The 16,549-nt window shown below is 37.0% G+C and overlaps 1 protein-coding gene across 1 annotated transcript in view; it reads right to left on the bottom strand.

Moving 5' to 3' along the window:
- MAN2A1 (mannosidase alpha class 2A member 1) overlaps positions 1 to 16,549 on the bottom strand; it is a 202,369-nt gene that overhangs the window by 53,528 nt on the left and 132,292 nt on the right. The window contains exon 13 of the mRNA XM_074952939.1: positions 2,007 to 2,172. Within this exon, the coding sequence (XP_074809040.1) occupies positions 2,007 to 2,172 (166 nt within the window). The remainder of the gene's footprint in view (positions 1 to 2,006; positions 2,173 to 16,549) is intronic.

The following is a 16,549-nucleotide window of genomic DNA, read 5'->3' as shown; positions in this document are numbered from 1 at the left end:
TGACTGTACCTGAATTTCACCTCTACATTATTCTTTGAAGTCCACATTTCCCAGAGCTTTCTCTATCTGAGGTGAAGATCAGACAGAGGAGCCACACTGAAACTCAAACTTTTCAATTTTGCTTTTTGCTACTAGATACCATTCCCACTATATTTGTGACATTCCTTAAACTTCCTTACACTAAGGAATAGTGTGATAATGTTGTTCATTTACAATTGAAATTATTTTAAATAACTTATTTACAGAATTTAACAATCCTAATTCTGAAGTACAGTATTTATGAATCAAAATCTATGTCTACAATAACCCAACAATCCAAACTAATGTGTTTCTAAGTCCTATAGCATACAAATTTTAGCCTTCCAGTTTAACATTCTTGTAAGTTTAAAGTGTCCCTATTTTATTACGATTCAGGTGTAGCTGTATATTGCGTATACCCTGCCAGTATGAGATCTTCTAAGAATGTAACTACTACTATCAACATTTCTTTCAATAACAAGTATTTTTAAAAAATTTATTCTTAGCACACTAATATACTATTATATTCATATATTACTGTATATTTCTTTGTCTGCTCTGCTAGGTATGAAATTGCTGTGTTGACTTCTCAACTACAGTCATTCCCCGCCCCCCACCCCCTTTTCTTTTCCTATCAAGAAGGAGTAAGGGGAGCGTTTTTCTCTCTTTTAAACCTCTCATAACAGAAGTTATGATATTAAGGCTGTGTACTCCAAAAAGCTAATTCATTAAAAACAAAGAAAGATTAACAATGGATTCTTAAAATGTACATCTTATGTTACTTTTAAAAAAAATGTGTTCTAATACATTAGTTCAATAGTTCTGTGATACTCACTTTCACACAACGCGTAAATGTGCACTTCTCTCACAACACTCCCTCCAACAGTGAGCATTGCATATTTTGGAAAAAAACATTTTTTGTTTGTTGGAATGATAGTACTATCACCACCACTGTAGACTTTTTTTTTTTTTTTTTTTTTTTTTAAGAAGAGATCTTCATATCTGAGCCACTCACTTAGTAAGAAAGGGGCCCTATTTCCTTGGCTTGAGTCTTTGATCCTTCTTGCATACGGAGGAGCTCAAGTCTATTTTTAATAAAAACAGTTTCCCTTAAGCAAAATACATTTAATAGTGTGGCCTGATACAAAGCACACTATAAATAACAGGCTTCCAAAGGATGGGAGTTTTCATTCCACTGCTCTGTGAAGCTTTTAGAGACTAAGATTTGAATCTGTGATGATGTTGTTTTGGGGTAAAGGAAAAATCCTTGTAATAAAGACTATTTATTAAAAATGAAAAGTTATAAAAATCATCACTTGAAACACTTCAAAATTGTCCTCAGGGCTCTCCTTGTAACCAGGGCATCGAATTCAAGGACATACATCCCCTCAGAAATGCAGTGAAATGGCTATAACATCCCTGTGATGTCTAATTGCCATTTAAATTAACGAGGATAAAGCAGCAAAGTATTTAACATGTATACATAGCAGCTGCTATGCAAACAATTTTCAACAACTTTCAAACAAATATTTCGACATATCCACTTTTTTGACTCAAACATGGATAAACAGAAATGTAAACAGGATACAGAGATCAATGCACTTGTAGAAAAGTTGGGGGGGGGGGGAGAATTCTATTTAAACACATATACTCTAAGTTTCAACCCAAAGCAATTTTAAATGATACCAAATAAATTCCCCAAAACGAGGCTCATTACTGAAACACTTAATCCAGTATTAAGCTTTGCTAATATCACGAAAAGTAATGAAGTTTAGAAAGTTGATGCTATTTCTTAGACCTAAATGAAGACAGAAATGATTTAATATTCCTTCCCTCTCTTACACAGAATCTTCTTTATAAAATTGACACAAGATTAATATATCTGAAGTCTAGTTTTCTTTATTTTATTTTCTCCTCTAATGTGAAGCTATAGTACATATCTAAGTGCAAATCAGTATAACTTACACTTTTTATTTCAAGTGACATACCTGATATGCTTCATGTGATACTGTAGTTGTGCCATCCCATACTCCACTAACCTGGACCATAACAGGTTTTCCCGAAGGAGATAATACTTTAACTTTGGGTGAACTCACATAGATTGAAACCACTGAGAACCGCTCCTGTTCTGTAGGATTATAAACCAAAAGGTACCTGCAAAAATATTTTTGCCATATTATCTTTACGAAAATCATTTTTTCTTTTCAAGTTATTGTATTATTTCACACTAATTATGTTCGTGGAATAATTAAACCTATTATATATGTATACAATGAAAATATATGAAAACTGTAAACAGGAAAAACAATGGACACCTTTCTCAATGCTACTTTTTCTCACAGGCTTTAGACAGAAAGAGGTAACTTATGGTACTCACAAAAATTCGAATACATTTAGCAAATGAGATGCTTAGGAATTTTCTTTAGCCATTACAAATAGTCTTAATGCAAAAATTGTTCTTAATGTCAATGTTCTTTAAAAGACTGAATTATTGAACACTAAGAGTAAAAGGTTGCTCACTGTTCAATCCTGCATTACGTTTATTTGTAAATCACGTAAAATAAGAACGATAGCTTCCTATTGGGTTCAGTGTAAATGGCAAAAGAATCAAAAGGCAAACTGTAAAGATTTTAAAACATTTTAGTAAGAATTTGTTAAGACCTTTGTTTTTGAAATACCCACTGCTGAGGCTGAAAGTTTTGAAGGGAAAAAAAACAGTGATAGGAAAAATAATAGCCTTTAAAACTTATTGAAATCTGGTTATAACTAGATTGAATATACATTCTTTTTCCATATGATCATATGAATGCAGTTTAAAGTATCAATACTCATTTATGTCTTCAAAGTTACATGCTTAACTATTGCAGGATAATACTGTATGGAAATATTTCCAGGAACTTTGTGTCTATTTGTAAAACATGTTTGTGTGTATGTAATCTTTCCACATAGCATATTCATATGAAAAGTGCAAAATACCATAAATTGGATTGATAAATGTGTTCACCAGAAAATACAGACCAGACAATGTATAAGTTGATAGGCTTCTTATAGCCCAAGTTATAGGAGTATTTCCTTGCTATTTGGACATAGACAACATGGCATGTGAAGTTAAGTATACAGAATACTAAAATCTGAGGCATGATATAACCGCATAACTCTGATTATTTTCCTCAATATGTGTTTGTGTGTCGGGGAAGGGGAAGAAAGAATAAGTTTAGAGTTACAGAATAAGAAGATGAAGGTAGTAATAACTGCTGGGCAAGTTCCTAAGCACAGGACAGATTTGGATGACAACAAGGAGTTGTGGTAAGCCAGAAAGATGAGGCAGAAAGGACAGCTGGAAAAAAGTGATGAAGTAGAAAGGCAAGAAAGATGAGAGGAGAAGGAGTGAGAGACAGCATGGAGAAGACCAGGAGCAACAGGGTAATCATAAGTGGCCACTGGCCAGCTAGTCAGTTTACAACCTATGGCTTTGCTAACTAGTTTAGAAAAAGCACAGCTTCATACCAGGCATCATGGAACATGCCACTTGCCAGCTGACAGTGGGGGAAAGATTAACTTAAGTGATAAAGTTTCAGAGACCAGCTGAAGAAGTCCCACTGAATAAATAAAGGGTTTCACCACTCTGAGTATATACCAACTTTTTTTCCAGACAGATGTTAACCTTTAAAACCATGTTTCATAGTGAAAAATTTAGTATTAGCTTTATTGAATACTTGTTTTATATTTCACATTTAGATTCTCCTTTTGAATAGAAAGGTGTGAAAACTAAAATCACAATTCAGAATGTAGACATTTCATTTGATGGAGCTACAGTTAATTATGGAAGAGTTAACTTAATGGGGAAAGTTGTCACAGAAGAAAAACACGATTATATCAATATATGTATTTTCTTGTGCATGGATGTTTAATATTTTTTCATATTCTACTTCAGTAGAACTGAAGAATTCATTCTCAGTATGTATGACATAATTAAGTTATGCACATACAACAGTGGCTAAAAATAGTTGCATACCATTTTAAAATGCCATTGAACTCCTACCCTCAAATCACAGACCCAGTATCATTAACTGCAAAAAAAATTTCTAGATTAATTATGAGACATCACATTGGTATAGGACTTACTTCCCCCATACAATATCATCTTGCAGAACGATATCCACCAATATACAATTGCTGGGTATATCCTGCCTACATCAAACATGGAGGTAGTTTGGCACCATCTAAAGGTTTTATAATCTGAATTTAAAGGTAAAAACTACCTCCATTTCAGAGGCAGTTCGCAGTTATGCTACTCTCACCATTCAGAGCACTTCTTTGTGGTACTGCCTCAGGGTACAATAAGTAATATCTATGACGGGTTTGGTCACCGAGACCCCTTTGGGACCGTCACCTGACGTACTGGAATTACCTCTGAGCCAGTTTGGGACTCCAGAACCCTGCCTAGTTGAGCCAGACACAGTAGCCTGCTTCAACACAGACCCAGGTCTGGTCCAAGCCCCCAAAGCTGCAGACTAACCAAAAACTGCTCAGCAGGTCACCTATCTCCAGCACCCAGACACCCAGTTCCCAATGGGATCCAAACCCCAAACAAATCCGTTTTACTCTATATAAAGCTTATACAGGATAAACTCATAAATTGTCTGCCCTCTATAACACTGATAGAGAGAGATGCACAGCTGTTTGCTCCCCCAGGTATTAATCACTTACTCTGGGTTTACTAACAAACAAAAATGATTTTATTAAGTATAAAAAGTAGGATTTAAGTGGTTTCAAGTAATAACAGACAGAACAAAGTAAGTCATCAAGCAAAATAAAGCAAAAACGCACAAGTCTAAGCCTAATATATTAAGAAATTGTTTACAGGTAAAATCTCACCCTCAGAGATTTTCCAATAAGCCTCTTTCACAGACTAGACTGCTTCCTAGTCTGGGCCCAATCCTTTCCCCCTGGTGCAGTCCTTGTTAGTTCCAGCTCAGGTTCCACCCCCTTTTATAGCTTAGGCACAAGGCGGGAATCTTTTGTCTCTCTGGGTCCCCACCCCTCCTCCTAAAAGGAAAAGTACCAGATTTAAGATGGATTCCAGTATCATGTGACATGGTCACATGTCCTGTGAGACCTCATTCTTCATTACCCATGGATTGGCCCACATGCACACAGGAAGGCTTGCAGGTAAACAGAGCCATTACAGGTCATTGATTCTGAAGCACCCTTAATGGCTTTCACTTAATGGGTTTACATCAGTAATACAAGTTTATATCTTATTCTCCTAACTTCAGACATAGAAATAATACATGCAAACAAATAGGATGAACACACTCAGTAGACCTTAAGCTTTGTAATACCTTACAAGAGACCTTTCACAAGAAGCATATTCCAGTTACATTATATTCACACTCAATCATATTTCCATAAAACATTACGGAGTGCAATGTCACAATATCTTCCTTCAAGAAATTAAGAATTCTCTCCTGTCTCGACTGGCCACTAAGACCCTAAAGAAAAAAGTCTGCAGTCAGAACATTTTACCTCAGAAGTATCAGTGAGGTGGTCTAATCCACTGTTAATAAAATGCTCTTAGAAACTCCTCCTCCAGAACAAGACAGTGCACTGTTGCTTAGATTTCCCCCTAGGTTCATCATTGTGTTTGATTCTTCAATTAAAAAAAATAAGATTCATGGATAAAGATCTTGTCTCTTACTGGGAGTATGTACCATGCCTAGTAAATACAGGCTGTGATTTTGGTCTCGCCCTCTAAGTGTTCCTATAATACAAATAAATAAATAAATAAATAAATAATGAAGTGGTCATCATTAAAATCTTCACTAGTACTGTTTGCAAGTACTTAACATTACCACAGTACTCCTTATAACCAGACAAGGGACTATCATGAACATTGCAGGAAAGTTATTTATGCAAATGCAAAGTTGTAGAGATTCTAAAGTGATCACTATAATTACTCACATATATAGTGAAAGTTTCTAAGTTGTTTTAAGACAACTGACCTTTTTTCAATTAATACAATTTAACAATTGGCAAGACCAACTGTTAAATTAAATAAAAATTAAAGAGGGGAAAATTACTCACCTCTAAATCTGCTTCTTTGAAGAGACCTTCACTCTTGTGTCTTGAGCTACCAACATGAAGGCAAAACTAACCTAGCTCATATGTTTTTTGGCCTTTACAGGAAATTGTAGCAGCAGGCATCATACAGATTTTCTGACACCCTGACCAATATACGCCAACAGCTGCCTCTACAACCTTCCAGACAATTCCTGCTCCTAAAACATAACGAACTGAAATGTCTCTTATATGAACTAATGAAACAAAAATTTGTCTGGATAAAAACTACAATGTTCAACAGTACATCAATTCAAAAACATCCTCTAATTCGGTGCCGGATTGAGGAATGTGAATCCTGCATACCGTCAGAGAAGGAGAATTACAGTCAAGCAATTCTCCCTTCTTATAAATAATTAGTATACTCTTGGGCTAAGTTCTTTATGGAACATTGTAAAATAAAAACAAACAAATAAATCATTACAACAGGCAGTCATAAAAACATAGATCAATACCCAACAGATAAGAAGCTAACAAGAATCTATTTTTTCTATAAAAGGGAAAGAATGAGGCCTCCAAACAAACCTGACTCGAACAAACAGCACCTCTAGGATATATCCTCATAAAAATAAACCTTTCAAAATTTTGGCCAGCTCAAGTAAGGATAATCTCAAAACAGGGGTCAGGAAAATGCAGGCACCCCTTCTTTAGAAGCAGCTCTATGGAACAGAGAGAAGTAAGTCTCTACGTTGGAAGGTAAATACAAGAAATTGTATCTTGAAAAAAAGTACGTAGTGAACGCTGTGTCGTAAAACCATGACTGAAATATTCTTGAGGCTTGCAAGAAGCTGCTCTGCCTCAGATAGCATGACCCAATGAGACCCAACTGCTGGCTAGCCAAGAAATGGCAATAAGAGATACAAGCCAATAGTCATTTAATCTACTGAGATGGTTGGCAAGAACATTTACCAAAAGAAAAAAAAAACAGCTGAGAGGACCCTGAGGTCTTCACTTCCTTTCAAATAAAGCCACGTGGACCATACTATGGCAAACTTGTGATGAACCACCTCACTGGAATGGGCAGTGGTCCTGGAAAATATGCTATGGGGGTGGGAAATCAATCAATTAGGAGCCCAAAGTACAGTCACACTGCTAATTCATTGCCATCAGAAAATGGCCTTCCTATGAAAGAAAATTAAGGTCTTAGGATCTAATTTTTCTAAAGGGAGCTTTCATCAGTTCTGTCAAGACTACTTCAACATCTCATGACATAGGGCTTTTTAACAGGAGAGTGTCAACAGTATCAAGCCCCATATAAACCTGATGACAAATGTCTTAAGAGACACTATTTTCAACTAGTTAATAAGTCAAAATAGCAACCAAATATAATTAGAGCGTATCAATCTGTGTTAGACTCTGGGAGATGAAGTAAAGCAAAGCAGTTTGTGTGTGGAGCAATTAAAGGGATCCACCTGGGTTTGCTCTGACCACATTACAAACTTCTTCCACTTACAACTGTAAATTCTTCTGAGAGACCAAGAGGGAAATAAGCGACCTGTTTAAAAGCTGCCATATCTATGGATCTCTACCACATCAGGAACCAAGATGCCAGGGAAAGGAGCTCGAGCTGGGATGAATCTGTTTGCCCTCTTTCCTAGGAAGGCTTAGATTTACTGCCACATCTCTTCCTTATATAAAAAAATGCCTTACTGCATTTTTGGGGATGTGATGCAACATAAAGGTTACTCGCCTGTAACCAGAGTTCTTCAAGATGGACTCCGCATATTCACACTCAAGGAAGGCATTGACCAGGACTGTACAGCTTACACAATGGAACTCTAACTAGCAATGCCTGCTGAAGCACTCACACACCCCTTCCCTCAATTTTTCTGAGCATTCTGAAGGCATGGTTACAGAAGGGGCATGGTGCTTTAGGTGCCTCAGCATCTTCCACTGCATCCTCAGGCCCTGTATGGTAATCAGGGCTTCAAGGAAGAGGGGAAGGTGGGCAGTGAGTATGAATATGCAAAGTTCATCTTGAAGAACTCATGTTGCAGTTGAGTAAATTTAATTTTTTCACGTGTTCTCTGCATATTCCCACATTTGGAATAGTTTAGCTACTAGCACTCCCACCAAGGGAGTCCTAATTAAGTGAGGATTGAAGAACCACTCTGACAAGTTTAACGTCCAATCCGGATGCTAGATCCACAGAGTAACATTTGGTAAACATGTCAATAGAACGCTTTGTTGCTGCTCTGCATATTTCAATATGTGGGATATGTCTATGAAAAGCCAGAGATGCTGCTTTGGCTCTAATAAAGTGGGACTTAATCCCTTCAGGGAGAGAGACAGATGATGTCTTATAGGCTTCTTGGATACATAATCTAACCCACCTGAATAGTGTTCCGATTGTAACAGCCTGATTTTTAATCCTTTCTGCATAAAATTAAGAGATTATCTAAACTCTTCAATTCTGCTCAGGATAGCCAATAAGCTAACAACCTTTGCACATCCTCATGCACAGTCTTGCACAACTTCTAATGCTTCTATTGGGAAATACCTAGCCAGGTCCTAAGTCACCTTTTGCAGTTCAACAGTTTATGTTTGGTTGTCCATACTGAGTAAACTAACAGTTGCATAATGATAAATCCATCTATCAGATTAAACCCAGGGTTCTGGAACAGAGTAACGTTTTGGCTAGACTTTCCTCTAGCCATGGCTGTTTCTGCCAGTTGTCATGAAGGGGTTGGAAAACATTTTCTACTGCATTTGGAGATCTGATAAGCCATATACACTTTTATCATTAATTCACCAAGAACAGGCCACTGAAACCTCTGCATCTTCAATACCATCTACCATAGGAATACCACTTCCACTCAAGCAGTTTACTACATTTCACTAATATGTAGGACCATTAGCACTGACTTGACAAATGAGGTTTCTGACTGCTCCTAGACCCTCATCAAGATCATCAAGACCAGTGATTCTGCTGATACAGCCAACTCTCTAAGTCAGGCATCAACATTAGTGAAAAGAGCACAACTCTTGCACAAGAATTCTGACAGACTTTGATGAAGGATCTTCCAACTATGTGCTGAGGATGAGACTGTTGCCAAGGCAGCCTTAAAAACAAAGCTGATGAATCTAACTAGGTCTGAGATCATACACTGCCCCAGAAGTTCCCTGAATCTGTTTCCAATTCCTGTCTTGTGTTTCAACAGAAGCACAGTGAAAGACAACTGGCTCTCACTCCGCGCCAGCTGTTGAGATTTCTTCTCAAGAACCAGAGCTAATTTACCACCAATTTGAGGCACCATCAATGCCACCTCTTCAAGATACCTGAACTTATGATGCTGTCAGTGCACATTGCTTTGAGGCAACCTGGGGGGTTGGATCTGTATCAACACCAAGTCCTGGTGCTCAGTGGAAGAGCTTGATTTGCGTTTTTGTTTCAGGGATTGATCCTTTGAAGCAATGTAAGTCTGATCCGAAACAGACTTACTGGAGTCCTCTGGAGAGCTTCCCTGAGGAATTTCTTATTTCCCACAAAATGTGACTACTCTGAATGACGTTTCCAGACAGATCTGCTCAATTACAATGCAACGGACACAGTTGTAATGTTCATCCATGACCAAAACTTTTCTACCATAGATACATTGCTTGAAGCCGCTGAGCTTCTTTCCTTGAGATGCAGGAAGAAAGCCTAAAAAAAAGAAAGCATCACTGAAAGAAATGCATCCAAGGCTGACAAGAGATGCAGCCAAGAATCTAGAGTGTGCACCAAAAGAACATATAACCCTGTGCAGAAAGGAAAAAAAGGGATGACAGAAAAAGAGCTAATAAAGTGTGAACACAGAAAAAGCAGTGAAAGGGCAGTGTACATATTTTAGTGACTTACTCTTCTTTATTATATTTCATTATAAACCCAGTTGTAATGGATCATAGAGCAAGTGCCCATGAGAGAGAAAATTATTGTATACCAAAGGAAAGCTAGGAGTCTAGAGAAATCTAACCTATAAGATCTGAAAAATAATTACAGATTACATACAGATTTGTGGTAATCTTGGAAAACAGCATCTTAATCTGTACATCATGTTGCACAGTGAACTAATGTGCTATTACTAGTTTATGAATATTTCTTCTGTAGTCTAAACATATTATAACTGGGACAAGGTTAAACATCCTTATTAAATGCTAGATGCTACAGTATGTGATGCGTACAGGCCAAATAAATCAGTCATCTTGCTAAGTGGCAGATGCTTATGGAGAAAATGTAGAGATAAGGAATTTTTAACCTTCACATATAGAAATGCATTGCACAAAATATCCATTTGTCCACTCGAGGCCAGAAACTAGAATTTCCTGTGTGAAATGCCTTGCCCATGGTACAATAAAAAAATTTACATTCCAAGTTCACAGACAAATGTATTAATAAGGATCTATCATGGTTAATATTAAAATTCAAGTCAAATATTTATCAACAAATAAACAATTCTTAGTCATTTAAATCCCAGTGCCACCTACGCAGATTTTTCAGGTCATGGCTGAATTCTAACTACAATGCAAAAGGTGTATGTGGGTTTTTTTCATTGCATTACAAGATATACTGCACTTGTGACAAAGGTGTGTGAAAAGTTCTCACACTATGATTTCCTAAATAAAAGTATGTGAGGAAGATAAGCCTACATAGGAAAACTGAACTCTTAATCATGATTTTTAAGAGTACATAGATTTACTCTGAAAGTGCTAGTCCAATGATTTACTCAGATTTTGTTCATCACAAATCGTGTTCAAAATTGAGTTATTCATGGATAATGAGTACCAAAATATAAAGAAGGGAAGTTAACTACCTGTCTATGGAACAGAAGAACAATTGCTTAGTCTTAAGAACAAGGAACCTTGTGTGCACGACTGTGTGTGAATGACTTTTCTATTATTTCGCTTCAAACCTTTTGCTAGTTTTTTTCCGTGCCCTCCCCCAAAATTGGGAGTTTTAGTTAGAATTTTTATAGGATGGTTGGTATACTTCATGATCAATAGAAGCTGACGTCAACTTCTCCAAAAAGTGGACTCAATGTCAAACCCCTGAAGTATGTTGAAGACTTTCCAGGATTGAAGGGAAGGATCTTTGTTTGCATACATTGACCTAATCAAACCCCACTGGATGATGCCAATGACTTTTAAAGGGATAGTACCCTTGTCTGATTCACCAAGAAACTCTTGAGGAAAATTACAAGGAATAGGAACCAATCAGGCCATCATCTTCACAACGTCATGTACGAGGAGAAACCAACTGCTTGCTTCTGGCTTTGGCTTCCAGATGCCACCATGCTCTGGACAAGAAGGCCTGTGCTTTCCCCACCCTTGCAGCTGGGCACCAAGGAGTAGGAATCCAGCAAGATGCGGCATCTAAGATCTGGCATCTACAAGCAAGTAACCTCTAGCCAGCCAGCAAACCTGTCAGCATTAACCAACTGAGCCAAGAAAACCACTGACCAATCTTTTCAACCACATACTATCTTCTAGAAATTGAATAAAAAACACAAGAGTTACATCCTGTCGAATATCATCCCTTTTGCTTTTCAATTTTTATTAGTAGAAGGATGTTTCTACTTCAGCATTCTAGCACTTTAAAAAAATCTTCAGCAGGTGACTGGTAGTAAAAATGTGTGCACGCATGGGCATGCAGGATCCATTGTCTGCACATGGGGAGTGGGTAGAGATTGGGCACCCATTCCACACTTATGCACACACACACACACACTTACTTTCACTACCAGTCACCTACTGAAGGGTTTTTTTTCCTTTTTTTAAATAAAATATGCACATCTGATCTTTTAGATAATGAGATTATTTAACGTAAGGCTGTTTTAGCTGTTTGAGAAGCTAAGTGCAATTCTCAAATTCTGCTTTAATAACGTATACCATATAGACCAGGGCACCAGAATCTATGATCCAAAGACCATAAATTCTCTGTTATAAAAACCAAATTACCAAACAAGAAAAAAGTTAATAAAAGATTCCATCCATAAATAATAATTGGGATAACAAGAATTCAGTCTTCTTCTTAGCTTATGCGCAACATGCTCAGGTGGCACGTGACCAGGATTCATCACTGAATTTGGTCCACTGATTGGACCATTAACTTTCCCGGCTTAGGCCACGTATTGACAGGGAGTGAGAGGTGAATGCTGATCCATTCCCCCCAAGAATTCAGTGATTCAGAAGGACAGAAAATTGAAGCAGGATGAAGCTGACATTTTATGATTAAACTGATTTTTCTTTTAGCCATCAGTAAAGAAGGGGCAGAATGATTAATTTAGAAGTAGATCTAAATATTAAAGGTTAAGAAATAAATTGGCATTACCTCCAAAGCAAACTGTCAGAATTCTGTGTAATGTATAACAAGGGTGCTTAAAAACAGTGATTTTGTGGACAAGAAAGAAAAAGTTTCATTGACATTTTAAATTTCTCACCATTCAAGCAAAGCGCCTCCTAACAAGGTCTCAGATCATGCCCCCTAGATCTGTGCACAGCAGGAAGTGTGGTTCAGCCACCTCCACATCAGTCTTCTCCCTCAGACTCCATAAGATCTGAGGTGTGTGTGTGTGTTGCACAGGTGGAGACTGGGCAGCAACAGGCACACTGTTTCCCCCTTTAGCCTTATGGAGACACTCTGGTGACAATACCACCACCTTGGGTAGTTCTCCCCAGAGCAAGCAGCTGGCAGGAGGAATTCAACAGAACTGCACCACCAGGGAACAGAGCCAGTTAAGAAATACAGGACCTCTGAAGAGAGAGCAGTAACCTTCTGCTGATTCTATAGAATCTGCACAGATCCTCATGGATCTGCCAAATTTGGAGGTGGATCTGATGGCCTTTTCTTAGGATGACAAATATGAGGACATCTCCACGACGGAATAGTTTGAGAGTTCCTCCCCACAGAGTCCCCTCCCAAGAGTTAATGATCAGGGCCAAGAAGAACAGACACATTTTCAAAGAGCCAACTATTCACTTTTGCATTTCAGAAATCCTGCTGTTAGTGAAAGAACAGAGGTGTAGCGTAGATTGAAAAATATAAATGTCAGAGAAGATTCTTATTTACTCACTTTAAAAGAGTTAACTATTTGCCCTTTGACACATGCCATGGAAACAGAAATAGATTTGGGCCCTGTGATTCAACAATATTATGTGACCTTACTTGAGCAATATCACTCTATACAAGCAAGATGACATTATAAGAAGAGATTTAGAAAATGTATTAGATAGAACAAATTCTTCTGTTGAGGCCTATCCTCCACATTAGTCAACTAGTTCAGCCAATTATCAGATATGGAACACCCTCAAGAAAACAGCACTCACAGTGAACACAGACACAATGGCACAATAAATAAGAATGACAAATTTTCAGAGAAAATACAAAAAGCCAACACCAACCTAAGACAACAATTTCTATAAATGTTATGCACCTACTAGATATTCCAAATACAGGTACTTCCTGTGATTCTGACACAGTCCTAGCGGCATTTATATCCTATTCTAGAGCACAAAACTACTCTCTCATTAAGGATTAAATCCAAAGGCACTATTTTAAATTTTTCTTTTACCACAAAGTTGTGAAGTGTTCTGAAGTCCAAGATGGGCTTGAAGCCCCCTGACTTTTTCAGGATCAGGAAGTACCTTCACTAAAATCCTTTCCTTGTTCCTCTTGTAGTGCAGGCTTTATTAATCTGTATTTAGAAGGGAAAAAAAATCTGATTCAGAAGAAAAGAAGATTTGAAATATGCCATATCACTTCAGTCTGTGCCCTGACAGCCCTGGACTAACTACAATGTTGCTTTCAGCAACACCAGAAGAAAGGCTGAAGGAGAAGACCAGACATTGCAGCTAAGAAACAGTATACAGACATCCTGAGATACTGAAAGGGAATATTCTCTACTTCCAAAAAATACTTTAAAATACATGCATATGGTCCACAAGGTTCCATTTTTTGTAACTCTTGGCTAGGATAGTTATTTTATCTACGAAGAGCACATATTTCAAGTTAAAGTAGTGGTACTGTAGTTCACAAGCCATTTCCATAATAAACCCAACTCAACTTATTTGCAATGGGTACCAAAAAGTTGTTCCTAAGAAGATGCAGCATTCCTCATTTTTGATATTATGGTCTTTGCCATGGCAAGTGAGATATCATTTGTGAGTGTCTGAAAATGACACCTTCATAATGCAATGACTGCACTATTGTTGCAATCAGAAATAAGATAAGCTACAAAACTGTTAAAATCATAGAATCATAGAAGTGTAGGACTGCAAGGGACCTCAAGAAGTCATCAAGTCCAGCCCCCTGCAACGTGGCAGAACCAAGTTAACCCAGACCCTCCCTGACAGGTTTGTCCAGCCAACCTGTTCTCAAAACCCTCCAATGGTAAGGATTCCACAATCTCCCTTGGAAGTCGATTCCAGAGTTTAACTATCCTTATAGGTAGAAAGTTCTTCCTAATATTTAACCTAAATCTCCCTTGCTGCAGATTAAGCCAGTTACCTTCTTGTCCCAACCATCCTCTTTATAATAGCCTTTAACATATTTGAAGACTTATTAGGTCACCCCTCAGTTTTCTTTTGTCAGGATTAAACATGCCCCATTTTTTTAATCTGTCCTCATAGGTGAGGTTTTTAACATCTTCCTTCAATTTTGTTACTCTCTTCCGGACTCTCTCCAATTTGTCCACATCTCCCCTAACATGTGGCGCCCAGAACTGGATATATAGTACTCCATCTGGGGCCTCACCAGTGCTAAGTACAGCAGGACAATTACCTCCTGTATCTTATATACAACACTCCAGTTAATACACTCCAGAATGATATTACCCTTTTTCACCCCTTCATAACATTGTTGACTCATGTTCAATTTGTGTTCCACTATAATCCCCAAATCCTTTCAGCAGTACTACTACCTAGCCAGTTATTCCCAACTGTGCAGTTTTGCACTTGATTTTTCCTTCCCAAGTGAAGTATTTTGCACTTGTCTTTATTGAATTTCATTTTGTTAAATTCAAACCAATTCTCCAATTTGTCAAGGTCGTTTTGAATTCAAAACACTACATACAAAATCTTAAATTTCAATTCAATTGTAAAAAGTTGCAAAGTTAAACAATTTAAAACAATGCATAAACTAGTTTCTGCAGTGTAATTTTGAAATTGTAACCACAACAGAAAGACTACTGCAAAGAAACTAAGCAAACTAAGTATTCAGAACAGACTATCACTACTGCATCAAAAATAATAAGAAACCAATAACTAAAGGACAAGTATAATTATATACAACCATTTCATGTAATAGTGGTTTATGATAAAGATTTGAAAACTTTTAGAATGTATTATAGTACTTTAACTCAAACAAAAGGGATGCACAGGCAAAATTGGATATTCATAGGGAAATAAGTTCATTTCTTAGAACGCTTTGGAGTACAATGAGTCACTAAAGAATAGATAGGTTTTCCTGTGGAAAAACCAGTATCAACTCTGTTTCTCAAAAATGAACCAAAAGCGAGTCTTCACAGTGATTATCTTTCTTGTCTTTGTAGGTCAAAATATGTAATTTTCTTCTCTATTAAGTGAACTGTTTTCGGACTTTTGATTTTGGTTGGTTTCAACAAACAAGACTGCCCCCTCAAAACAAAATGCACATACATACCCTGATCTTATTTATCACTTAGTTTCAGTATTCCAAATAAGCTGTTAATAAAATGCCAGTTACTTATGCAAATTACATGGAACCAACACAAAGGTCATGGGGTAGTTAGAGTTTATTTAAAAAATTAGCAGATATGTTCATACAGTAAAAAGTGCTCTTCTTATCTAAGACTTTTTTTTTTTTTTTTTTTTAAAACACTGAAGACAACCACCTTTGGTTTTGTTCATTTTCAGCCACCATTTCTGAGAGAACTTTTGGTGTAAAAAAAAAAAAAAGCCTAATTTCACGCTTATGTGCTTGATGATAAACTATCAAAATCAATACATAACATGAGCTGTCCATCAATTTCAGTGTTATAGGAAGTAGCGAAGTTGATTATGTCAGAGAAATTAAAAATGCAACTATTTAATCACGGTAATTATGCTCAAAATTCCATGATTGTCTTAATCCCTAAAATATCTGAACTATTCTGATGTGATCATTTAGTCCAAACCTATAACTAAATTGTCATAAAAATGCAAATACTTTTTTTGGAAAAACATACTTCTAATGGTCCCTCTATCCCGCTTGTCTGAGGATAAAATAAAAGCAATAAAAGTCAGTGAGAAGTTCTACTTTAAAACAGCTGGCAGGATATAACCCTTTTTGCAAATGTTACTACAATTTTATCCAAAGCAAAACTCCAGCAATATTTCTAGCAAAATTCAATTCTAAACTAGTTTGTTATACTAAGGAAGAAAATTATAACATTTTAATTATAAAATTACTTTGCAAAAA

The sequence above is a fragment of the Natator depressus genome, chromosome 5, assembly GCF_965152275.1.
Source record: "Natator depressus isolate rNatDep1 chromosome 5, rNatDep2.hap1, whole genome shotgun sequence".
In the NCBI taxonomy this organism is placed as follows: Eukaryota; Metazoa; Chordata; order Testudines; family Cheloniidae; genus Natator; species Natator depressus.
This window is presented reverse-complemented; position numbering and strand designations above follow the sequence as displayed.